Genomic DNA, 19,624 nt, shown 5'->3' with positions numbered 1-19,624 from the left:
AGCTCCGCTTGTCTGCCTCCTGGTTTTGACCGTTACCCGCTCCCACTTCTGGCTAAGTTCACCGCAGCAAACTCAGTCGCAGCAGATGGCCCATTCACAGAGTGCAGCGCAATTTGTGCAAGCGCAGCAGGGAACAGTGTGTGAAGCCGCAAGGCTTCACTGGTGGTTTTCCCTTAGTGAGATGGCGACGGGTGCACCCGTTGGCAGATTTTTTTAAAATCGGCTCGGGTGGAGACACCGCTGGATTCCTGGACAGGTAAGTGTCCTAATTATTAAAAGTCAACAGCTAGAGTATTTGAAGCAGCTGACTTTAATTTTTTTCTGCAGGAGCCTGGAGCTCCACCTGAACAACAAAGAGAAGTCAAAGATCACAGGGCACAGTATCGCATCCTCACACCGGATCTAATTGTTGTACTACCATCATGTCACTATTGAGTGCATTGCAGAGGCAGCAGCCAAAGGTGTACACATGTCAGCATCTACAGTGAGAGGGAAAAAAAGTATTTGATACCATGCTGATTTTGTACATTTGCCCACTGACAAAGAAATGATCAGTCTATAATTTTAGACAGAATTCTAGAAGGGGTCAAATACTTATTTCACTCATTAAAATGCAAATCAATTTATTACTTTTTTGAAATGTGTTTTTCTGGATATTTCTGTTATTCTGTCTCTCATTGTTAAAATAGACCGACCATTAAAATTATAGACTGATCATTTCTTTGTCAGTGGGCAAACGTACAGAATCAGCAGGGGATCAAATTCTTTTTTCCCCCTCACTGTATATTCCCATCACACACAATTCTGGAAAAAGCAAATAGATGCTGCAGTAACCGCCAGCTGGAAACTGGAACAAACACGATGCAGTGTAAATATTTGTCAGCACACCACAGATCTTTGCATCCAAATGATCTTTTTGACTGAAGCATGGTTACTTCACAAGCAAAAGAAGTGCAAAGTTTCGGAGCCGTGCAGGACCCCTTTGCCAGGCATATGATTGACACATACCTGAAGAAGGGGTCCTGCGTGGCTCCAAAATGCTGCGCTTTTGTTTGTACAGTGATCAAGCTTCAATAAATAAACAGTGATTAGCAGGACAAATACAGGGAGTGAATATACATGGCAGGGATACAGACCCAGACCAAAAACAAAAATTTGGTGGGGGAATCCTACCATGTAAAAAAAAAAAAAAAACAAGAAAGAAAAGAAAAAAATAAGTTTTGCCTTTACATACATATACTAACACTTAGCCAGAGGAGTTGCCACTTTCAGCATAGGCCCAAGTAGAATAACCAATTAAAAAGAGAAGTTGGTTGATGCAGCATCGGTCCGATGTTGCATCTGTCCCCCGGCGTCTCTACATCTCTACACTGAGAACTGAGTGATCAAAAACCACCGCTGGCTCGGTTCTCACAGCTCCCTGAACAGAGAGCTGTAGACTGTCCCCTAGAGCTGCACAATTATTCGTTAAAAAAATTGTGATCTTGATTCAACAGATCTCTATTGCAGAGTTTGCTGATTCTTTCATATAACAAGTGGAGAGACTTATCTGCTCACTCAGCTGTCAAAAGAAAACATCCAGGCAGTCTGGCAAGTTTTTAAACTGAAACATTGTAACCAACTTCCTTCTTAGGCCCCTTTCACACGTGCGGACAGTATGTCCGTATTTCATCCATCCGTTTTCAGATGAAATACGGACATATATGCATCCCTATGGGATAGCGGGTGTCAGAGGATGAACATCTGCCGACACCTGATATCATCCGTCCATGCTATGGTCCGATTCTGTAGACGGAGGAAAATCCTATTTTTCTATCTGTCTGCAGAGCGGATTGAATGAACACGGACAGACGGTCCGTGCTCATCCGATCCACCATAGAGGAGAGCGGAGATCTAAGGGAAACTTCTGTGTGTAAGGCTGGGTTCACACTGAAGCGATGCGGGTACGCCGCAAATCCGCGGTGGGTTCCCGCATCGCATGCCTCCCGCCGGCAGTTCACACTGCCCTATGCGGACTGCTGGGAGTGTCAGTGAAACCTTAATGACACCCCCAGATCAGTTCGCATATCGCAGTGCGATCTGCAAACTCGCACAGGAATCGGATCGCATGGTGTGAACACCCATGCGATTCGATTCTGCTGCGGACCAAAAAAAGGGTCCTGTGCGAGTTTGGAGCAGGTGCGATGCGAATTCAGCCATACTATCTGTATGGCTGAACTCGCATCGCACAGAGATCGGATGTGATTTGCACTGCAGTGCGAATCACATCCGGGTCTCCTAGCCGCAGCAGTGTGAACCCAGCCTAAAGAAGAAAATCCAAGCAATCTGCCAAGTTTTTAACACATGTAAAAGCAGGAAGTTTAACCATCTAAAGTCTAAATATTTTTCTGACACTTGTTTCTGAAGGTAAAAATAAATTTTTTTTGCTAGAAAATTACTTTTACTATTTTAGCAGAGACCCTAGGGAATAAAATGTCAATTGCTGCAATATTTTATGTCGCACTGTATTTGGCAGGCGGTCTTTCAAATGCATTTTTTTGGGGAAAAAATTCACTTCAATGAATATAAAAAATAAAAAAAGGAAGAAGAACCAGTACATTTTTGGTTTTAATGTGAAAGTTGATGTTACAATGTTGCGAGAATCGTGATCTATATTCTAAGCAAAAAAATTGTGATTCTCATTTTAGCCAGAATTGTGCAGCTCTACTGTCCCCCCTTGCTCACTGGAGTGCTTAGCTGTGGAGGGGCGGGGAGCGGCCGTATCAGCTTCTCAGCGACTCGCTGAGAGGCTGAGACAGGTGACAGTCCAGGCACCTGGCGGAAACAGACTCCCATTTTCGGGATGACGTGGTGGACTGATTTCCATGATGTCAGCAGAGTGGACTTTAACCCGCTGTCTGCTGAAAATGGGTCACAGGAGAGCAAAACTAATTGCCCTTCTGTGATCCATAGGAGAAGCCCAGCCAAATGAGCTTTGACTATATTTCTATTTTAGGCTGGGTTCACACCATCACCGCATCGGTCTCACAGCAGGGGGTCTGATGTGTCCCCCTTCACTGTTTCAGGTCCAATTTCAGCACAAATTTTTGGCTGAATTCAGACCTGAAACGGACCAAAAGACACACAGCGTTTTTGTGCAAAATGCACTGGACCTGCTGCGGAGATATATAAACTGGCTCCATAGAGAGCTGGTCAAAATCTCCTGCTACTGTGAATTGGAAGCAGGTAACCTGCATCCAATTCGCAATGGTGTGAGCCCAGCCTTATTGTTTAATGGGTAAAAGTGAAATGCTGACCAGAAACATGAACCTACATATATTTCTTCCTACAGAGCCACACAAATGTTCCTTTATTCTGAAGAATTTCGGTGAATGCTTAAAATAGTTCAATGTGCTTCATGCAGCTGCCGAGGCAAAGAATGGATTATTAGACCAGCAGATGTCTCTATAACATAAACGTGCTTCCATTTATAAACTGCATGTAACAATCTTTAAATCTGCTAGCTTGCCATGATATTACGATGGATCTAATAAAAGTAGATAAACGGGTTTGCCCCTTTAAAATTACAACTAATAATGTGTATAAACCAAATGGAAGTTTTTTTCATTTTTGGCAGCTTGGAAGTACCAATAAATAGTGAGACTGTTAGACAGAAGACAATGCCAATGTAAATAAATCTTTAATGTGCTGCTTGCTGAGCTAGTCTTATTGAGAATCTAGTATAATTTAGAGGGCCATGTGCAGTATGGCTCATTTATTCTACACCAAACCCAATACAGGGACACCATTCTCCACCTTACTATAAGAATATAAGCATAAACATCTTTGCTTTTACAGGGTAGATAGAATCATTTTAGAATGAGGGTGGGAGTAGATTAACCATGTTTACCATTATCATTGAAAGTGAAATCACCCAAATTTTGGGTTGTCCCCAGAAAAGTAATAGAGGGGAAATCTTCCATTGGGGACACTAGTTCTGGTAATCTGAGGGTCCCCAAAGGAATCTCTTGATTTACAGTGATTTTCTCTAACTTACGGTTTGGCTATGGGACAGGAAGTGAAGGGAAATCTCCACCACAGGTGGCGGGGAAAAAAAAAATCTGACAGGGGTTATAACCCCTCCCTTGCTCTATCCAAAATGAAAAATAAATAAATAAATAAATGAAAAGAAAGGGTTTTGCCTATAGTTTTACTTTAAGATTAGAGTTTGGCTGGAATTCCACATTTAACATTCAGACTGCATTCACACTTCAGTGTTTTATGAACACGCAAAAACAAAAAAACTGAATTTTGTGCACATTTACAAAACACGCAAAAGATGCCCGTCTTAGAAGCATCACCATTTATTGTTAATGCAACCCCAAAATGTGACAAGTCACGAGAAAAAACGCCCAGGTTAAAAAAAATAAAATAAAAAAAAAAAAAAAACAACAACACAAAGCTCGACACTCAGAAAAATGCATAAGCAGATTTCTTGTGCATAGCGCAGTGCATTGAAATTAAGTCTTAGCAAGATATTCAATACAGTATGTCCATTTTTTTTTAATTATAATCCTAAATACCTTTTTGCACAGCTCCTCTGTGCAGTCACATGACCTTCCTCTTCTGGCTGGCTGACCTCATTGGGGAATCTCAGCAGCTCTCTCTGCTGTTCTTAGATCGAGGAAGATCATGTGACTGCAAAGAGGCGGTGTGCAAAAGGTATTTAGGATTATAATTTAAAAGAAACAAACACTGCACTTTGTATCTTGCTAAAACAGAGAGAACCTCTTTAAGGACTCTTTCACACTTGGGCGACTTGTCCTACAACTTGGGACTGCAAATTCTTATGACAAATCTTACCCCATGATTTCCAACGAGTACCATTCATATCTGTGCGACTTCAAAGTAGTCCCTGCACTACTTTGGTCTGACGTTGATGCAAGTGGAGGTCAATAGACCTCAAGTTTGCACAGGCATTCCCTGAAATCATGAAGTCGCAGTAGTGTGAATATGAAAAACGTTTAACCACTTGCTGACCACCTCCTGTAACTTTACTGTTACATGGCAGCTCGGCTGTGCAAGATCATGCAAGTATATGTGATTTGCATGTCCGAGTAGGGGGCGTGTTCATGCCCATCCCAGCTGTGCTGTCATTTGCTACAGTATAAGCTGTTCATTAGGTCCTGACCAATGATTTATGGCTGGAACCCACTGATGGGCTGAGTGAATGACAGAGGAAAGCCCTGTGTTGGTAAACAACACAGAGCTCTCTTCAGAAAGCAGTGATGTGCTGTTTTTTTCTCCCTGCAAAGCGGGGAATAAAATCTGGCACATTGCTTAGTAAAACATCACACATTACACACACTAAACATTGCTAAACACACAGTTAACCACCTGACTGCCCCTAAATGTTAAATCCTTCCCAGCCAGTGTATAGTATTATCACTGATCACTTTATTAGTGTCACTGATGAGGTCAGTGAACGTAAAAATTTCCTGCCATACTATCGCAGTCCCATTATAAGTCACTGATCACCATCATTACTAGTAGTAATAATAAAAAAATATATATAAAACGAAAAAATTCCAGTATACACACACACCATAGTTTGTAGGCTTTAACTTTCATGCAAACCAATCAATATACAACGATTATTGGGATTTTATTTTACCAAAGACATGCAGCAGAAATAATTTTGGACTAAATTTATGAAGAATCTTTTTTTTAAATTGGATAGGTTTTAAAACACAAAATAAAAAATATTGGTTTTTTTTTTTTTTTTTTTTTTATTTAAATTGTAAGTCTTTTTTTCTTTTCATATTGCAAAAACTAAAAAACCCAGTGGTGATCAAATACCAAACAAAATATCTTTATTTATAGGAATGTGGGAACAAAATGATAAAAATTTTGTTTGGTTAGAGTAGATATGTCCAAAGTCCAGCCAGTGGGTAAATGACGGTGTTATCTGGCGATAAATACGGTATATCCAAATACGGTAATACGCCCAAGTTCATCTCTTCACCACACACAGCCACAAAGGCAAGAGAATTCTTGTTGGGCAGTGTATTAGAGCTCAGACGAACACACTTAAGCCTCATACACACGATCTGATTGTTGGCCAACAGAGAGTCAGACTTTTGTCCAAAGGTCGTGTGCCAGGAACTTGTCTTGCATACAAATGGCACACAATTGTCGGCAAACACTAATGTAGTGACGTACTACGTGGAATTTCAGCTCTTGAGCGACACCCTTTGGGCACCTTCTGCTAATGTCGTGTTTGGTAAACATTGATTCCGAGCATGAGCGTTTGTACTTTGGGCTTTTGTGTACAGACGATACGAAAATCTGACAACAGACCACTGTCCGCCGAAAATTTATTAGCCTGCCATCTAACATTTGGTGGTCGAAAGTTGGACAAAAATTGTCTGAAGGAGCGTACTAACGATCAGATTTTAAGCCAGTCTGTCATAACACAATTCCCTGCCGAAAATCCGATCGTGTATACGAAGCTTTTTAATGGTTTAACCGCTTCAGCCCCGGGAAGAATTTACCCCCTTCCTGACCAGAGCACTTTTTGCGATTTGGCACTACGTCAATTTAACTGACAATTGCAATGTCGTGCGACGTTGTACCCAAACAAAATTGACTTCAATTTTTTCCCCACAAATAGAGCTTTCTTTTGGTGGTATTTGATCGCCACTACAGTTTTTTGCGCTATAAACAAACAAACAAAAAAAAAAAAAAATAGCGAAAATATTGAAGAAAAAAAAAAAAAAAAAGCATTATTTTTTATTTTTGCTATAATAAATATCCCCCAAAAATATACATAACATTTTTTTCCCTCAATTTAGGTCAATATGTAAATCGCAATAAGCGTATAAGAGTATATTGATTGGTTTCTGCAAAATGTATAGTGTCTACAAAATAGGGAATAGATTTAAGGCATTTTTTGTTTTTTTGTTTTTACTAGTAATGGTGGCCATCTGCGATTTTTATCATGACAGCGACATTATGGCGACACATCGGACAATTTTGACACATTTTTGGAACCATTGGCAATAATACAGCGATCAGTGCTTTTAAGAATGCACTGATTACTGTAAAAACATCACTGACAGTGAAGAGGTTAACAGTGTTCCCTAGGGAGATGATTCTAACTCGGGGGGGGGACTAACTACAGGAAGTGACAGATCGTGGTTCCTAGCTAATAGGAACATATGATCTGTCCCTCCTGTCAGAACAAAACAGGGAAGTGTGTGCGACTGTCAGCCATGAGCATCAGCAACCCTACTGCGGCATTTCAGTGCCCATCTGTACCGCTTATGAGTGCCCACTGTCGCATATCAGTGCCCCTCCTCAGTGCCACCTTAACAGTGCCCATCAGTACAAAAGAAAGCTCTATTTGTGGGAACAAAATGATAAAAATGTTGTTTGGGCACAGTGTAGCATGACCGTGCAAGGGGGAAAGTGCCCTGTATTGAAGTTGTTGGGATTTTTTTTTTTTTACCAAAGACATGTAGCAGAATACAGAATTGGCCTAAATTCGTGAATATATTAGATTTTTTTCATTTTTTTTTATTTTTTATTATTGGATAGGTTTTATACCAGACATTATAAAATATTGGGTTTTTTTTCCCCAACATATTTGGTCTTTTTCATTTAATAAAAAACCCTGTAGTGAGTACCACCAAAAAAACCTCTACTTGCATGAAAAAAATTATACAAATTTTGTTCGGGTACAGCGTTGCATGACCGCACATTTGCCAGTTAAAGTAGCTCAGTGCTAAATAGCAAAAAATGCCCTGGTCATGAAGGGGGTTAAAGCCTTCTGGAGGTCAAGTGGTTAAAGCTTACTGACCTCCAACCAATGAGTGTTTGTGCCCCTTAAAAAAATTATACTCCATGTTGTGTTGTGGAGGCTTTACGTTCCATTCAAGTGAATTGAAGTGCACCTGCAGCAGTTTTCACACATTTATGGAGAGTGAACTGGGCTTGTTTGATAGACATTGGAGGTATAAAATGTCATAGAAAATGATGGGAAATCACAGAAAGAACATCTCCAGCAGCCACTTACCTTTGTGTACAAATCAGAAGTGGCTGCTGGAGATGTTGTCACATTGCTGGAGCTATGGTCATTGCTTTCTATGAGTGAGCAGGTAGGAAAGGAGAAGAATGTGAGACATGAGTAACATTGCTGGGGTTGGGAGACCCCAAACTGGACAGCCAGAGGCCACATAACACACATTGAAGATGGCACCAATATGTGGCACTGATGACAGATGGCACTAATACGTGGCACTGATGACACGTGGCACTAATACGTGGCACCGATGACAGATAGCACTAATATGTGGCACTGACACGTGGCACTAATACGTGGCACCGATGACAGATGGCACTAATACATGGCACCGATGATGCGTGACACTGATGACAGATGGCACTGATAAGTGGCATTGATGACACGTGACACTGACAACAGATGGCACGTGACACTGACAGGTGGCACTGATGACAAATGGCACTGATACGTGGCACTGATGACAGATGGCACTAATATGTGGCACTGATGACAGATGGTACTGGGGACAGATGGCACTTTTTTTTTTTTTTTCCCACTTACGGCTGCTGCAGCCGTTCATCTCTCTCCTCTCACACGCTGTCTGTGTGAGGAGGGAGAGCGGCGCTGAGAGATGATCTCATATGTTTACATATGAGATCATCTCACATTGGACACGCCGATCGCGCTGTAAACGGCCGCTGTGATTGGCCGTTTAGAGCGATCTGTGTTTGCCTGTCTCCGGGGGACACGGCAAACACAGAACTTCCCCAATGCGCGCCCGCGTAGCGCATTGTGGAAGTAAACACCAGGACGTCCAGGGACGGCCTCCCCGGACGAAAGCACCTGCTCTATAGCCGTCATTTGGCTATAGGGCGGGCGAGAAGAGGTTAAAAAAATAGACGACCGAGACAGAGAGAGCATTTGGCAAGCGTTCATTAACACGAATACGTCAAAGAACACAATAGGTGTTTTCATGCATGCTAATGTTTCAATATTCGTACAAACAAGGCCTAAGTGTTGTTTCACAGCTCTGGTGAAGGCAAGAATGGGTAATGGTGCCTGCAAACATTAGAAGGTGGCTGGCTGTGGCTGCTTATTCTGGACACTGAACTGGAATTAGTCATTATATAAACATTTGCATTTGTACTTGCATTAGGCAAAACATATCCATTAATGCCAAGGGACAAAGGAGGAGGAACCTTTTAGGTGTCTGATTGTCTCAGGGGAAAACAATTTAGATCTGCACTGGAAATCAAACCAATGTGCATCAGCCAAGGGAAGGCCTACGTACATAAAACCATTTCCTAATCTGATTGTAAAAGAATGCAATGAGTGAAAGAACACTTATGTCTGTAGGTACCTCTCCACTTCCCTCTATTGCAGGGGTGCCCAACCAGTGGCCCGCGGAGCCCTCTGATGTGGCCCGCGACCTCCTGTTCTGGGATGGCGGGTTGGCATAAGCCGTATATGTATAGCACCAACTCCTGTCAAAGGTGGAGTGATACCAAATTCTCTCTGTCTGGGACAGCAACAGTTGGTGATACCTAAAGGTAAGTTTAATACTAAAATCACAGTGGATATATGGGCATATCTGTTCTGCAGTGGTTACTGGGCTGCTTTCAAACCGATCAGCAGTTGCAGCGCAGAACACCTGCAGGCTACCCGCACTGAGCCATAGACTTTGGTTATTACCTGTGTGTTGGTGCACCCTCCGTGTAGTACCGCAGCACAGCAGTGTGAAAGCAGCCTTAGGCCCATTTGACACAATCAGTCAGACCCAATTGGACCCTTTGTTCACCTCTATTGAGCCACAGATGTAAACAGACTTGTGGCCGTTTACACCCACCTACCTCTAATTCGATCCGCAAAAAAAAAAAAAAAAAAAGAAAGAAAACGGAAGAAGGCTCCGTCCCCTTCCATCTGGGCAGATCGGTTTGGCGGGCCAATAGAGTAGAGTGAGCTGTGCTCCTGTCTGCTCTGCTCATTGTGGCCCGCGATCGGTTACCAAGCCCCTGCTCTATTGTATCATTTGAGCTGGCCATACACCTATAGATTATCTGCAGATTTTCTATGGTTAGATGGAAAAAGTGTAACAGATTTCTCCATGTTCGCTAAACTGTGTGGATGGAGGAATCTTCCACTTTTTACATCTAAACATAGAAAATCTGCAGATAATCTATAGGTGTATGGCCAGCTTTAATCTTGCTGCTGAAAAAGCTCAGCTTTGTTTATTTGTGCACTGCTCCATAGAATGCCAAAGGGTCAGGGAAGCACTACACCATTCTATGGTGCTGACTACTTTAAAAGATGTAGATTATGCAATGCACTTCCAGGTCTTATATCACCACCTCTATAATTGTACAATTACAAAGTTATGTTAAAGCGGAGTTCCACCCAAAAGTGTAACTTCTGTTTTATGTACTCCTCGCCCCCTTACATACCACAATTGGCATGTCATTTTTATTGGGGGGGGGGGGAAGATACCTTGTTTTGAGTGGGACTTCCTGCTTCCACCTTCTGGCCGCCTAGGCAACTCCTCCTCTCCCCCTAGGCGGCCCCTCCCTCTAGGCAATCTTCTGGCACAAGTCACAGGTCTCAAAAGATTGCCTGCCCATTTAGAGAGTGCAGCGCGACTCACACATGCCCGGCCATGAAGCCACAAGCTGCCACGGCTGGGTGCCCACAGTTGGAATGACGGTGCAGTGGAGAGGAGGGGGAGAGAGTGGAGGCTTTGGGCGGCCGCATCGCTGGACTGTGGGACAAGCGAGTGTCTGTTTATCAAAAGTCATCAGCTATACTTTTTGTAGCTGCTGACTTTTAATAAACTTAAAAAAAAAAAAAAAAAAAAAAAAACAGGGAACTCCGCTTTAAGATAATGAATGAATGAATGAAATACTTATATAGCGCACAATGCGAACTGAATCGCCTCTAGGCGCTGATAAGGTATACTGTTCCATTGTGCTTGGCTTTGTGTGTCATGGGTGCCTAACCACACTGTTGGCAAGGATGTAGTCAAGAGGGTACAGTTTTTCGCCACACACACACACAACTTTACCCATTCTCTAACCTAAATAAACCTCAAAAAATCTCTTCTATAGGCATTACTGAGCCAACAAGTGAAGGGGGTGCTAAAGAAGCTAATCTCATTTATAGCACCAAGAATTACAATTGCCAGATTTTAGAAATCACCTACCATCTCATTTGGTATGGTAAAGGACCATGATAAATGAAAAACTCTACGCAATCTTGAATGACAAAACTAAATTAAATACATTATATTTTATATATATATATATATATATATATATATATATATATATATATATATATATATATATATATATATATATATATATATATATATATATATATATAAAATGCAGTGCTAACCAAGAAAACTATCATGTGCCAAACCTATGCAAATCAATGCATGACATATGCCATCTGAATTCAATAACGTTCACATAATATGAATCTCTTGACAAAGTCCTTCCAGGATGAAACATGTTGGGGTGTGGCCAAGCAGTCGGAATGTGCCATCTGTCATCCAGCACAGAGTGCTTCTGACTGATATCCTCACTGAGCAGCAATTCAGATACCCTGCTCAGTAGTTATTATATCTTTTCATGTGACAACACTAAAGGAATGACCCTTTGCTACAATGTAAAGTAGTGAGTGTATCGTTTGTATAACAGTGTAAATTTGCTGTCCCCTCAAAATACCTCAACACACAGCCATTAATGTCTAAACCGCTGGCAACAAAAGTGAGCACACCCCTAAGTGAAAATGTCCAAATTAGGCACAAAGTGTCAATATTGTGTGACCACCATTATTTTCCAGCACTGCCTCTTGGGCATGGAGTTCACCAGAGCTTCACAGGTTGCTACTGGAGTCCTCTCCCACTCCTCCATGACGACAACACGGAGCTGGTGGATGTTAGAGACCTTTCGCTCCTCCACCTTCCATTTGAGGATGCCCCATTTGTGTCCAAAGTCGCATGACCAGTCGCACTAGTGGAAATGTAGTCTTAAACTCATTACTCACATGTAGCTCCCTTAGCTGGATGTGTGCCACACCATGCACACAGTGCCCATCACACAACGTTTTCAGGAAGCGAGAGGCCCCCCATGCAGAATTCAAAAATAAGGAAGTAAGGTTGTCCCTGAAGAACAGGAAGAAGCTGATTGTCTGGATTTGATTAGACTTTCTAAGCGACACAAACTGCTATACAGAAAATTAATAATGTCAAAAAAGATAAAGATATTTTACATTTATTTTTGACTGGACTTCCACTTTAATTTAAATCCACCCTGACTGCAATTCAATTGATAATATTTGTATCGGGTCTTTTCTGGAATTTTGGTTGATATTCCATCTCTATCATTTAACCACTTGCCGCACGCCATATAGCAAAATGGCGTTGGTAAAGTGGTTTAGTTATCCTGATCGGACATCATATGACGTGATCAAGATAACTAGCCAGGGCGACCGCAGCGATCAATGGTGTGGCATTTCAGTCTGACACACCCCTATTCCGATCTATGTAAAGAGTCTCTGACGGAGACAACTTACCACATGATCAGCTGAGTTCAATCATGGCTCATCACAGTGTAAACAGGAAAAGCTGTAGAAGTCTGCTTTTCCTCATTCGCGTCTGTCAGACGCGAGTAGAGGAGAGCCAATCGGCTGTTCCTCTGACGGGGGACGCTGCGTTGATTATCAGTGCAGGCCCCTCCCAGGACCACCAGTGATGCCCACCCCTTGTGACCTCTGGGGCTGCCAATCAGTGCCCATCACTAATGCATGCCAGTGCCTACCAATCAGTGATGCCCACCAGTGTCATCTATCAGTGTCCATCCATGCCGCCTATTCGTGCCACCTATCTGTGCCCATCAGTGCCACATATTAGTTCCCATCACCAGTGCCACCAGTGCCCATAATTGCCACCTTATACGTGCCCCTCAGTGAAGGAGAAAAACTTATTTACAAAGTTTTGTAACAAACGGAAAAAAACTTTTTTGGTCATTTTTTTGTTTAGCAGAGGTGATCAAATACCACCAAAAGACAGCTATATTTGTGGGAACAAAATGATAAAAAATTTGTTTGGGTACAGTGTAGCAAGGCCGCACAATTTTCATTTAAAAAGCGACAGCGCTAAAAGCTGAAAATTCCTGCCTGGGCAAGAAGGGAGGAAAGTGCTCTGTATTGAAGTGGTTAAATACACCTATGATAAAAATGATAGGTGTGTATAATTATATATTGTATAATATATATCTCATGTACACTAGCCTACATTTATCACAGCGGGTTTGCTGCATTTCACATTTTCTCGTGGCCAACAGTGAAAACGTTTCTACCCTGAACATGATTCTTCCGCGTTCAGGAGAGGGAGGTTGAAGCTCCCCTAACCGTAGCGGCTCCTAAACTCTGCTAAAAGTCTGTGTATATTGACACATAGGCTTTTATGAAGTTGAGTTTGGGAGCTTTGGCAAAAAAAAAAAAAAAAAATGCCAAAGGCTCCTAAAGTCAAGTTTAGGAGCTGGTGGTGTACAAAGCCTTCTTTGTCTCTCAAATCCCTTTGTTACTCTTCCTCAAAGTCTATATAATGGGAAAAGGGGTGATAACTCAGGATTCAAGGGGATAAGAACAATACTATGAAGAGACGCTCTCACAGAGTTAGTAATGTTCTACCTCTTTCAGTCTGGGCTACCTTTGTAAGGTGGGGTGGCTACCTCACCATTTGTGAGGTGTAGAGGAACCACTTTGCATGATAAAATCATATCAGTGGCAGTAATTCAACAGAATACCTATAATGTAGGCATACCTGAGAACCCTCTGCAAGATCGCCATATGTTGATATCTGAGATTACTGAGAATGTTTCTTCTCTGGGAAATATTTTATACCCTTGCTAATATAAACATCTGCACTTCTTTTGTATTACTGCTTGAATAAAAATGATTGGAAATGGAAAGATGTAGATCAGCCTTCTTTAGACTTGGTTCCTCATGAGATTGTTAGGGGTTCCATGAGCAATAACAATGGAAAACTGATCACCCATCTACACTAACCACCAATGCAATGGGGACTTCTACACTGACCACTAATGTTAGGAAACACTACAATTTTTACTGTCTACATGTCTTTTCTGTTAATATTCATTTTAATTTAAGATCACTGTTAAAATTGTCAAAATGTATCTACCCGGGGTGTCAACTATGCAAGGACCATTAGTGATCGTACAACAAACTGTAGTTATTATTTTAGCAAGGGTTCCTCAAGACAAAAAATATTTCAAGGTTCGCTTCCATAAAAAAGGTAGAGAAAGGCTGGCTTAATGCATAGGAGCTACAAACTTAAAAGGTCCTAACTGAATACATAGCCAAAGACCAGAGAGGGATTAATGTGAAACTAAATAAAGATGGACAACATTGGTGAGCAAGAAAACTATTTACATTTTCTCAGAAGAGACATGCAGTTTCTTAGCAATAAAATAAAATTAACTTAACTACCTGCTTCTGATGATCTCATTTGGTATCACTAAAAGCCTGGACAGACTGGTTTAGTGACTATCTCCCTAGTTTACATCAGGAGTATGAGGGTTGTAGCTGGGTCACCAGGCTCCCACCTAGGTTGCCGTGCGAAAGATCCGGCTCTACCACAGAGGGAAACTTACACACTATCCACCTCCCACCAAAGGCTGTCAGACACAACTTCTAGTTCTCATTTAGGCTCTATTCAGACTTGTGTACGCGTGTTTGCACATGGAAATTGCTGGTAGGGCAGGCCAATAATTTAAATGGCCTACCTCACCCACAAGAAATTAGGGGAAAGAAGTTCCTGCCACTTATTTACCCCTTGGAGCTGGCACCTGCTGGCCCTTTAAAAGGCGTTTAGAAGGTTGGGAGGCAGGGCAGGGCTTATGGTCATGTGACCGCCATGATTGGAGGTCACATGATCAGAAAGCTCCCGATCACAAGCTGTGATCGAGACCTTTCCGTTAGCCACCAGTACCTGTGCTGGGAGCATGCTCTCAGCACAGCTCTATTTGCACTAATGCACACAAATATGCAGCTGCTCTGGGCCAGGGCCCACCCACTGAGAAGCCACATATTTGCGTGTGCTCGGCTTAAGATCGCTCTGGACAAAATCACATGATGTTACGGTAACATGCGGTTTGGCGCATGCGAAATCAGGCCGTGGCTGTGCTATTAAAGTGGTTCCAATGGCTGGACATTTATTTAAATGGGATTACAAAAACAAAAAAAAAAAAAAAACACAAGTAGGGCTCTTTCACATGACCGATCCGTTCAGGTCCGCCTGTCAGTTTTTTAGGCAGACCTGAACGGATGTCTATGGAGCGTCGGATGTCAGCGGTAACATGTCCGCTCACATCCATCCCGCTCCGAAAAAGTGTGAAGGAGGAAAAACCTACTTTTCCATCCGTCTGCAGATCGGGTGACGACAGACTCTGAGCTCCGTCATCATCCGATCTCCTATAGGGGAGAGCGGCGGTCTGACAGGTGTGCAGAGACGGACCTGTCATCTTCCTGCTCAGCGGGGATCGATGGATCGATCCCCGCTGAGTAAGCGGATATCCACGGGGCGGATCATCACGGAACCTCCCCATGTGAAAGACCCCTTATACTTACCTAGGTGGATTCAGCATCGACAAGATGCTACATCTGTCCCTGCTGCCTCTGCAGTGAGAGCTGAGTGATCAAACACAGCTCATCACTCAGTTCTCTCCCGTGGCTCTGATCAGAGAGCTGGGACTGTCAGTCACCAGCTTTCTGCTCTGCACCTCCAGCATTCACTGAAGCGCTGGGCTGTGGAGGGAGCAGAACGAGCAGGTTTAGGCTCTGGCTCTCAGGTGCCAGTCCAGGTTTCTGGGTGGACGATATGGTTGGCATTTTCAGCCTAGATTGGCTCTGTGACATCAGCTGCTTTTGGCTGAAGACGGGTTACTGAAGTGCAGAAAAAAACTGCACTCCTGTGATCCATCAAAGAAGTATGGCCAAAAAAGTTTTGCCCATACTTCTCCTTTAATGCATTTCCTGCAATACAGTAAAAAATGCGTGTGTATTTTAATTGCCCCCTCAACCCTCTGTATACTTACCTGAGCACAATCTCATTCCAGTGTCGTGCCTGCCTGCAGCTGCTCTCTTTTCTCTGTCTGCTGAAAGAGGCAGTTAGTCAAATCCTGTGAGCACAAAGCGGGGGAGCAGGGGTGAACCACGCTGCGTGTGCTTAAAAAAATGCACACAGCCCTGCTCTGGAGCAAGCCAGCAAATGTGCCCCCATAGGAACAGGCCTCCTGTCATGGTGCACTGAGGAAAGGAGGAGCCCATAGCTCCCACATGGGACCCAAGAACAGGAGGTTCAGGGCCACTCTGTACAATACCATTGCACAGAACAGGTAAGTATAACATGTTTATTATTTGAGATTTTTTTTTTATGAAGCTTTACAATAATTTTAAGAATTAATGGCACTCCCATGCATCTCCAAAGGTGTTGCATGCATTCCCCATTTACAGAGTTGTGTACCTTGCCTTAATCAGCCACAGAATCTACAAAATCCATGTGTCAGGCGTTAACAAAATCAGATGACAACCTTATGGTTGATGAAACAGGCGATTTTGCTGCTAGAAACAAATCACCAATGTCTAAGAGGCCACCTGTCTGCCCCATGGAATCCCCTCCCCCCCCCCCCCCCCCCGTAGCCAGATATAACAAGATCTTAGACTGCAAGCTATAACAAGCAGGGCCCTCTGGTTCCTCCTGTATTGAATTGTATTGTAACTGGACTGTCTGCCCACAGCGCAAACTGTTGGCACTATATAAATCCTGTGTAATAATAATAATAATGACGATGATGTCGCTGGTCTGAACACTGCTGAATCCTGATCGCTTTTTAGAGAATGAGCCTGCCGCTAGTGATCTCGACGAATCATCAGTAAGGATGAGCTCAGGCGTCTTTGCAAACAGCACATGTAGAGCCCACCAGGAAGTCAGCACTGCACAGCGCTAATCACAAGTAGGGATGAGCTCAGGCATGTTCGCATGGTCCACGTGTGGAGCCCGCCAGGAAGTTGGCACAGCGCTGTGCTAATCACAGGCAGTGAGACATTGGCCCGATGCGCGGCTGCAGAGATCGGGCAATGTCTCACTGCCTGTGATTAGCGCAGCGCTGCGCCGACTTCCTGGCGGGCTCTGCACGTGTTCCATGCGAACACGCCTGAGCTCATCCCCAACCACAGGCAGTGAGACATTGCCCGATCTCTGCAGCCACGCATTGGGACAAATGTCTCACTGCTTGTGATTAGGGATCAGCTCAGGTGTGTTCGCATGGAACACGTGCAGAGCCAGCCAGGAAGTCGGCACAGCGCTGCACTAATCACAGGCAGTGAGACATTGCCTGATCTCTGCAGCCGCGCATCAGGGCAATGTCTCACTGCTTGTGATTGAGCTCAGGCGTGTTCGCTTGGAACACGTGCAGAGCCCCCCAGGAAGTTGGCACAGTGCTGCAGTAATCACAGGCAGTGAGACATTGCCCGATCTCTGCAGCCGCGCATTGGGACAATGTCTCACTGCCTGTGATTAGCACTCCACAATGCTGACTTCCTGGTGGGCTCTGCGCGTGCTGTTCGCGAACACGCCTGAACTCACCCTTAAGTAGGGATGAGCTCAGGTGTGTTTGCATGGACCACTTACACACCCCCCAGGAAGTCAGCGCAGCTCTGCGCTAATCACAGGCAGTGAGACATTGCCTGATCTCTGCAGCCGCGCATCAGGGCAATGTCTCGCTGCCTGTGATTAGGGCAACGCTGCGCCGACTTCCTGGGGGGTGTGCACGTGGTCCATGCGAACACGCCTGAGCTCATTCCTACTTGAGGGTGAGTTCAGGCATGTTCGCGAACAGCACGCACAGAGCCCACCAGGAATTCAGCATTGTGGAGCGCTAATCACAGGCAGTGAGACATTGTCCTGATGCGCGGCTGCAGAGATCGGGCAATGTCTCATTGCCTGTGAGTAGCGCAGCACTGCGCCGCCTTCCTGGCGGGCTCTGCGCGTGGTCCATGCAAACACGCCTGAGCTCATCCTTATCCTTAAGTCAGTGACAGGATCACTAGTCACCCATCAGCCTCAATAAACGGGAACAAGGAGGAACTCTACCCCATGACACCATCACATACGGCGTACATATATAGACCTGGATGTCACCCAAGTCTACAATCCCAGCTGTCAGACTGTAGCCCCTCTATACTAATACACGTCACCTCAGAATGGCCACTCTATACAAAACATGCAAGAAAGCCCGGCTGTCACTCACAGTTTCCGCTCCAGATGGCTGCACCCCGGAGCTCTGCTGACCTCCCATCACTCCCCTTAGGAAATTCATGGTGGAGAAGACTGTGAGTCGCGCTCAGTGAGAATGCACGGGTCTCCGGCACCGGAGTGCAGTAAAGGAGCAGGCCCCGGTGCTTCGGAGATACAGAGGGGTGAAGGGTGAAGAAGGGGCGGGGGCACTGAGCACTGTACACAGGGCAGAGGTGTGATGACGTGGGCAGTGGAGGAATGAAAAGAAACCCGGAAGCGACAAAGACCGGCAGCGCATGCGCGGAAACGTGGCGGCGACGTGTAGGCGCTGAGGCTGCTCGTCACGTGACATCTCCGTCCGCCTGGTGCTTTGTGGTGTCACGTCACGAATGAATTAAAGGAGCCCGACGGTGCTGTAAAAGTGTGGATAGCTGTGAATGTACAGTGAACTGATACAACACACCATGGGGTTATTTACAAAAGGCAAATCCACTTTGCACTACAAGTGCACTTTGAAATGCAGTCGCTCTAAATCTAAGGGGTAGATCTGAAATGAGGGGAAGCTCTGCGGATTTTAGCATTCAATCATGTGCAAGCTAAAATGCAGTTTTTAATTTTCCTTGCATGCCCCCCTCAGATCTACTGCAACTGCTTTTCCAAGTGCACTTGTAGTGCAAAGTGGATTTGCCTTTAGTAAATAACCCCCATGTTTAGGAGTTCATGGGACATGCACTGCTATCCACAACGCAGGGATGAGAATGATAGACCTGGACTTTCCAGAATAAATCAGCAATGTCAAATATTTTAATCCTGACAGGTATACAGTAGTGGCTTCAACTTTTTTTGTGTGACCTTAAAGTGGACTTTCAGTAATTTTTTCGTCTTTCCATCTATTAAATCTTCTGCCCTTGTTTTAACTTTGGATAGTAAAACTTTTTTTCTTTTTCTGCCAGTAAATACATTATACAGCCCACTTCCTGTTTCTTGTCTGGTAAAAATCCAGAGTTATCAGAGGGTGTCACGCCACATTTTTCTACCAATCACATTTTGTTACCCGCTGGAGTGCGCATGGGCGCCACCGCCATATGCGTTCCAACAAAGGACCCCTCGTGGGCTCGCTTCGCTCGCCACGCTTTGGGCACGGCCTCACGCCATGATTATAATCTAGCTTTATGTCCACTTGGATGGTGGGGCTTGAACCTGGATTCAGGGGTGAAAAGCATATGGCGCTGTCGCCCATGCGCAGTCCAGTGGGTAGCCAA

General features: G+C 44.1%; 1 protein-coding gene across 4 annotated transcripts in view; it reads right to left on the bottom strand.

Moving 5' to 3' along the window:
• USO1 (USO1 vesicle transport factor) overlaps positions 1–18,629 on the bottom strand; it is a 119,684-nt gene extending 101,055 nt beyond the window's left edge. For all 4 annotated transcript variants that reach the window (XM_077476544.1, XM_077476546.1, XM_077476545.1 and 1 more), the window contains exon 1: positions 18,376–18,629. In XM_077476544.1, the coding sequence (XP_077332670.1) occupies positions 18,376–18,444 (69 nt within the window). In that variant the 5' untranslated portion in view covers positions 18,445–18,629. The remainder of the gene's footprint in view (positions 1–18,375) is intronic.
• Positions 18,630–19,624: the final 995 nt, after the last annotated feature.

This window comes from Lithobates pipiens, unplaced genomic scaffold (genome assembly GCF_037356315.1).
Source record: "Lithobates pipiens isolate NorthernLeopardFrog02 unplaced genomic scaffold, aLitPip1_a1.2 Scaffold_13, whole genome shotgun sequence".
NCBI lineage: Eukaryota > Metazoa > Chordata > Amphibia > Anura > Ranidae > Lithobates > Lithobates pipiens.
The sequence above is the reverse complement of the archived record's forward strand: the minus strand, read 5'-3'. Positions and strand labels throughout refer to the sequence as shown.